Source organism: Macadamia integrifolia, unplaced genomic scaffold, assembly GCF_013358625.1.
Source record: "Macadamia integrifolia cultivar HAES 741 unplaced genomic scaffold, SCU_Mint_v3 scaffold1091, whole genome shotgun sequence".
In the NCBI taxonomy this organism is placed as follows: Eukaryota; Viridiplantae; Streptophyta; class Magnoliopsida; order Proteales; family Proteaceae; genus Macadamia; species Macadamia integrifolia.
In genome coordinates, this window is record NW_024868083.1 from 288,473 (window position 1) to 295,846 (window position 7,374).

At 40.0% G+C, this 7,374-nt stretch overlaps 1 protein-coding gene and 1 pseudogene across 1 annotated transcript in view; one reads left to right on the plus strand and one right to left on the minus strand.

The window, feature by feature from the left end:
- Positions 1-4,103, plus strand: part of LOC122062712 — a 16,957-nt pseudogene extending 12,854 nt beyond the window's left edge.
- An 829-nt stretch (positions 4,104-4,932) lies between these two features.
- LOC122062711 (symplekin-like) overlaps positions 4,933-7,374 on the minus strand; it is a 24,193-nt gene continuing 21,751 nt past the window's right edge. The window contains exons 16-18 of the mRNA XM_042626358.1: positions 5,833-5,936; positions 5,597-5,746; positions 4,933-5,492 (exon numbers count right to left, since the gene is read on the minus strand). Coding sequence (XP_042482292.1) covers positions 5,602-5,746; positions 5,833-5,936 — 249 coding nt within the window. The 3' untranslated portion in view covers positions 4,933-5,492; positions 5,597-5,601. The remainder of the gene's footprint in view (positions 5,493-5,596; positions 5,747-5,832; positions 5,937-7,374) is intronic.

Genomic DNA, 7,374 nt, shown 5'->3' on the forward strand with positions numbered 1-7,374 from the left:
GGACAATCTTTATTTCTCCCCTTTTTTTCTCTTTCCTTTTTTTTTCTTCTCTTTTCCACGATTTTCTTTGCTTCTAATTTGATGTGGAAATCCCCTCCATGACCTTAGTGCTTTAAGTGAATGAAAAGCAGGAAATCTTCAACAAATTCTCTAAAAAAAACAACCATGAGATTCGAACTTGAGACCTCTTGGTGAGCAAGGGAATTTTGCACACCATAGCTCACCAACTACACTAGGTAGTTGTTACCAAAAACAAATCTTCAATCACTTAAGGATGTGGTCCATCGATCCTTGTTGGCATTTGGAGTATTCCTTGTACCTCTGAGACAATTGCAAACGGGCTAGTTCTGCATCTCGGTTCAGTTCTGATCCATTATTCTTTTTCTGGCCTGAAAAGAATAATCATTTGTACGGGTGACCAAACGAATGTGTACTTTTAATTGAACACGTCCATCTTGCTCAGAATTTCGTCCTCTTCGCAACCATGGAAAGAAATAGGACATCTTTACGTGTAAAATTGAAGATATAGTGTCCAATAATCCTTAAGGCCTTGAAAATATAAAACCTGCAAAAAGAGAGTAAAATCCAAGGTAGCTCCATTCTAAATATGTAAAATGCATGTTTTACTACCCTAGATTTCACACATAAATGTGCTCATCAGTATCCCATTGATAAATTTGTTTCCTTGTCTCATCTTCCTTTACCTATCCATGGTCTTGCATTATCTCTTTCTACTCATACCATTCCCAAATCTCATGTTGATGCCTAAGTATCCATAGATGGAAAACTACTATAGATGTAGAAATGGATGCTATCTTGCATTGTGCTACCTGGAGTCTGATAGATTTACCTCCTAGTAAAGACTTGGTGAAGTGTCGTTGGGTTTATACTATTAAGTATCATTCTGATGGCTCTGTTGAGCAGCTGAAGGCCCTTCTGGTTGCCAAAGGGTATACTCAGACATATGAGGTTGATTATTTTGAGACATTCTCTTCTGTTGCTAGGTTGAACTCTGTTCGCCTTCTTATTTCTCTTGCTGTTAACTATGATTGGCTGTTGTTTCAGTTGGACATCAATGATGCTTTCTTATACGGTGATCTGCAGGAAGAAGTGTATATGGACCAAACTCCTGGGTATGTTGCTCAGGGGGAGAATAGAGGTCGAGTGTGTCGTTTACACAAGGCTATCTATGGACTTAAATAGTCCCCTCGGGCATGGTTTGACAAATTTAGTACTACTGTGGTAACTTGTGGGTTTTCCCAATGTTATTCTGATCACTCTGTCTTTGTTCGTTGCAGAGGTAATAAATTGATTGTCTTAGTGGTTGATGTGGATGATATTATCCTCACTGGTAATGATGAAGCAAGAATTTATGAAGTTAAGAAGTAATTGCAACAACACTTTCAGACCAAAGACTTACGCCAACTTCACTATTTTCTTAGCATTGACGTGGTCAGATGCAAGAAGGGGATCAGTTTATCTCAAAGAAGTATGTGTTGGATCTTTTATTAGATATTGGTATGCTTGCATCCAGACCTGTGGATATCCCTATGGACCCTCACAAAAAATTTGGTGTTACTGATGGTGAACCTCTGTAGGATGTGCATCAATATCGGAGTTCAATTGGAAAGTTGATATATCTTACCATCACACGACCTAACATTTCTTATGTTGTGGGAGTCCTTAGTCAGTTTATGCAGTCTCCTCAAAAAGCATATTGGGATGCAGTTATTCGTGTTCTTCGGTAACTAAAGGGTGTTCCTGCTAGAGAGCTGATCTATCGCCCTAATCGGCATATGGATCTGATTGGCTATTCCGATGCTGATTGGGCTGGCTCTACTAGTGATTGTAGGTCCACTACTACTTATTGTACTTTTGTTGGAGGCAATCTAGTTACATGGTGAAGTAAAAAGCAGACTACCATTGCCCGGTCTAATGCTAGAGCAGAATACAGAGCTATGGCTCACACCATTGCTGAGTTGATGTGGTTACGGTCGTTACTTTTGGAGTTGGGGTTTCCTGTAACTAAACCTATGAAGATGTACTGTGACAACCAAGCAACTGTGTACATTGCCAGCAACCCGATCTTCTATGAGAGGACCAAACACATTGAAGTGGATTGCCACTTTGTTCGTGATGTTGTTCTGAAGAAGTTAGTCTAGACTCCTTTTGTTCCTTCCTCAGATTAGTTGGCAGACATGTTTACTAAGTCTCTATTTGTTCCTAGTTTTCGCAATGGTTGTACCAAACTGAGTATGGGTGATGTATATACTCCAGCTTGAGGGAGAGTGTTAAGTTTTAGGCGTAAGTGGTATTTTGGTCCTATTGGTTTCAATTATGTATTAGGGCTGACTAGCGCAAGTTACAGGGGTAGTTTTGTAACTGTCTTATTTCTGGAATCATGTATATATATATCAGAGATCTAACCTGTGGTAAACTATTCTGGTCTGATTGCAGGTTAGTTCCCTCTTTTGGGAGTGATCTGTGATCTTGCCTCTCACCTCTCTTCTCTCTTCAATCTTCTTTCTTCTTCTCTTTTCTTTCTTTCCTTGGTTTGGTTGCAGGATTCTAGAATCATAACAACCTCCATAAAAGCGATTTGCAGATTCCAAAATCCACCACTATGATGGCCATAATAGATGTTTATAGCACCGGGCGAAGATGTTTCTCCCTCCGGTGATCACTTTTATAGTGTCCAAATGCCAGAATAATGAACGGAAAACCCCCGCCTAAATCCTTGACACTGCAACTTCAACTTTTTTTTCTTAATAACGGTGACCTACAAATGTAGGTTCTATAACCCCTTTATGATCGGCTACTGGCATGGGATGGCTGCCAGTGCCGTGTGACCGTGGCCTTAGTGATCGGAGTGGATATAGTGATTGGAGTGGACATTGTGATAGGAGAATGTAGGGCACAAGAAATCAGGGATAAAATGGTAAAAAAAAAAATAAACATAGTTGAGGGAAAATCACTGTTCTGGATAGTTTTGTATACCCAAACCTGATTTTGTAGATTGTTACCGAAACACAGATCAGATAATTTTGTAAAGTGAAACCCAAAAGTGGGTAATAACATGCTTGATCTCTGGCATTATCATTTGGTTCTTCTTGAAATATGACTTGATGTAAAATACCTCTACATGTTGACCTTAATGTTCCATATGGTTCAGCTCCTTCCTCCATGCATTTCCAATTTGACACACTTCACTATAAAGTTTGTCCCGTGTAGAAATCGTGAGATTGAAAATTATGATTTCCTTCTCTTGCCTCTTCACCGATAGGACTATGAAGCACTGGATCTTCTAAATTTTGAAATGGTTCAGGCATAGCTTACCATGTTTGATGAATCTTCTCTCATTGTACCAATCAGGGAATACCGGGAACATGTGAAGGATCTGACTTGCTTATCGAAGGATCTCTGTCGAATTGTTATTGTTGACGACAACCCATTCAGTTTCTTATTGCAGCCACTGAATGGAATACCATGCCCCCCATTTTCTGCTGGACAGCCTTATGATGAACAGGTAGATGCCCTGAAGTATTAGGCTAGGTCTAGTCCAACGAGTCAATTTAAGTTTTCTCACTCCTCATATAGGCTTGATTGTTTTCTTGCTACCTTTTCTGGGTTTAGCTTTTGCAGGTGCTTTTGCCATTCCTCAAACAGCTCTCTTTGCAGAAAGATATAAGGCCTATACTCTATGAAAGGTTCCACATGCCTGAATGGTTTTGAAAGCATGGCATTCCTGTTTGACTTGACATTCTAGTTACAGATGATACATTGGGAAGGTTTGGTCCTCACAATCAAATGCTGCATCACAACACAATTCTTGACTTTCAATCTGAGTACTATTTGAGATGGAGCAACGATTGTCCAAATTTCCGAATTTAGGGAGTTTGTTTGCGAGGCTGCATAAGTTCTTAACTGTGAGTGTAGAATAGTTCCAACTTGAACTGCCAATGTAAATTTGGTAAGTAATTCTGTGTTGGGTGACGGAAAGTTGTACTAGGCCAAAATTTATATTGTACATAGTGAAAGCATAGGAAGGCATTTATTGTAATTGAATATTTTTTTGAAAAATGAGGTTTGCTTGGTCGATCTGATATACAGGCCTTGTATTACATGGATGTTTTTCCTGGGATTGCAGGTTCTAACAGATCTACCAAAACAGTGTATGGCTTGTATGCTATGGGGTTCACGCTATAAACCGATTTTCCTGGGATGTAATTTTTTTTTTTTTTTTTTTTTTTTATTTTTTTTTTAATACTAATGAGTAATGAAGAACCTCTCGAACATGCTCGGTTTTACGATTCAAGTCCAAGGGTATACTCTGGTTACACGCAGCTACACTCAACTCAACTCATGTAACAAAGTCATAGGGTATTAGTATTATAAAATATAATACTAGTAGTAATATATATATATATATATATATATACTATAATGTATTAGTCTACTATAATATGTTCATAGAAGAAAGAATGCTACCCGTTAGTGTCTGCCTGGAGAAAGCAGGTGCAAAAAGACTGAACTACCTTGCACTGAAGATGCTCTTGCACCCTCCCATTGGCTGCATCTGTTGGTGTGTACTGGGCGCCTGCAGACTGTGTTCTCATGCCCTACATTAATATACTAGTATCCAAATTCGCTTCAGTTTCAGTTCTGGAATTCAGTTCATGAGCTAGATCCAGAACTGAACCGAGAACCAAATCGGTTCTCAAATCCAATACTCACAAACTGAATCAATATTTAATCTGTTTGGTTTCAGTTTTGGTTTTCGGTTCCGATTCTAAGTTGACACCCTTGGTTCACACCTTTGTTTTTCAGCTGAATTGGATAACCAGATTACCATTAGGTCTTATCATATTATTTAATGGTGCAAGGCTGAAGTTAATGCAGCTGCTCAGTGTTATAAATTTAGAACACGAATGATTGGAAAAAATAAATTCCACTACTCTGCAAAAGGAGGGTCAGTTGACACAAAAATGCTACATATACAGTCATTGCCATTCTTCTGAAGTTTTTGACGTGAAATTGCCCTGTTACAAATAGGATTGGCCAGACTTTTTATCATCCTACGGTCCAGCACATATGTGGACCATATCACTAATTACAACACATAAAGCTGCCATCTATCTCTAATTTAATTTTTAGGATTCAAACATCTTTCTTACACATTCCATCCGGTGCATTGAGAATCATCCCAAATTGCCTCCAGGAGGGGTAAGAGATTTGCATGTGAATTAATCCTGTTACCGCCAGCATCAAATGGCTGTCTCCATTCTGCTGTGATTTTGTTGATAGATGGAAAATTATGGTAACTGAATCCTGGCTCCTTAAATATTGCAAACCCATCATGTGTTCAGTTCACTTCTCTGATACCCAAAGTCATCATAACTGCAAATCCTTCACAATTTTGCCTTCTCCGATCCCTGCAGTCATACTGCAAAGCCTTCGCAGGTGCAGCATCGCCCCATTTGACGAGTCAAGCCCTACAGGAGACAACCGGAACAGAAGAAATGTATCATGTGACACGAACCTTAAAAACAATTCAACAAACCCGCTTTGTAGAAAAAAGAAATATATTCATCCTTACCAAAATCAGCTGGCAGTTGATGATTCTTTATTCTTTTCTGTCACTGCTTCAGCTCCAGAATTGCTTGTATCTGTAGTCTGAGGCTGAACAATCTGTGTATGGCTAGAACTCTGAGAATCTTGGGCTATTCCTAGGACCACCAATATGGACCTAAGCAACAACACATTTCATTTCGACATCCCATATCAGAAATTGGGGATAAAATTTACTTGACTAAAAGAAAAGTCACTGCATACCTGGGTAGTGAGGTTCGGATGTTTGGTTGATTAGCATGAGTAATTAGGGGTGCCTTCAGGGCAGGAGTTCTATTCAGTGCATTTTCAAGCTGTGCTGCAGGTAACTGACAAATAAAAGCCACTATCAAGGGAAGAAATCATTAAAAAAAAAAATAAAAAAAAAAGGACCGGGGTGGGGTGAACCTGTGTCTCACTGACACCAGCATTTTGTTTTCTTGTATTTAAAAGCATATTAGAGGTGGCAGGATTTTTCTCATTTTAAAAATGGGATGAAAAAATGTGCATGCTGCACTGACCACACCGAAAGCCAACTAGAACAAATTCAGTCCGTTCTTTTTTTTTTGGGGGTGTGGGGTGGGGGTGGGGGTTTCTGAATCATTATGTTAGCATATTTAGCATATTGGTGCTTCTGCAGTTTTCTGCATTAAAATCCAATAAAAGAATTAGAGCTAATGATTTAGGTTACGGTTCTCCCCAAAATAGACCCTCTATTCAAAACCCATTTTAAAAAACTCCACCACCCCCACCCCCACAAAAAAAAAAAATCAAAGTTTTTGTTCTTTGTTAGTTCACCATGATCAAATGAGAACAAATAAAATAAGAGGCCTGTGGAATTGAAGTGAGGGGGCAGGGATAGCTGTATTTCTAGGAGCAAACTTGAGGTGAATACAAAGCATATGGATGCAAGTTATGCCTAAGAATGAACTGGATTTTCAATCTGCAATACAAGGACTAAAGAAATTGGATGGACATGCCTCTCCCTCTTCTGGTCTTCCCTCCTGGCTCCCCCCACCAGTCTAGTTCGAGGTGATAAGTCATCTGGTCCCCCTCTTCCTTTGGCCAATTCTCCTCTTCTGCCAGGAATTTAGTTAGATCTTCTCGTCCTAAGGCTCCTTGACACAAGGCCATTTGGTTCAGATCCCATATCCCTGTCATAGCTTCACGGTTTGGAGAGCTCTCTCCAACTGCCTCCCCACCCAAACCTTCCTCATCTACCGGCATATCACTATCCCTCCTGTATGCTGCCTTTGTTGGAATGGCACTGAAGATATCAGCCATCTTTTCTTTAGCTGCCCCTTCTCCTTTGTCTAGAAATATGTTCTTGCCAAATGCTGGCCAGCTAGAACCCCTCCCGCTTCATAGAGAATAGATTTGAATCGAGATGACTTTTGTAGGAAGATCTATTTACGACAATATAGGGAAGCTTGCTTTTTGTGCTATCATCAACCACCTTTGGATGGAGTGTAATCTCCGTAGATGGACTTTCAACTCCAGATCCTTTGATATGATTTGGAAAGCCATCTACTTTGATGTCTCCTCCAAGCTCAGTAGATCCCCCCCCCCACGGTTTTGTTTCTGAAACTCTAAGGAACAAACATATTGTTGTCACCTGGGGTTTGCCTCCATCTATCTTGTCTCCCCCTTCCCCCGCCCCTAAGGATTGTTTCCCCCTATTGTTTTGTGCAGCTCTCGGCCTATTGGGTCTGTATACCCCCCCTCTTTTCCTTATTGATTTTACCCACCCAAACACCCACGCCCACC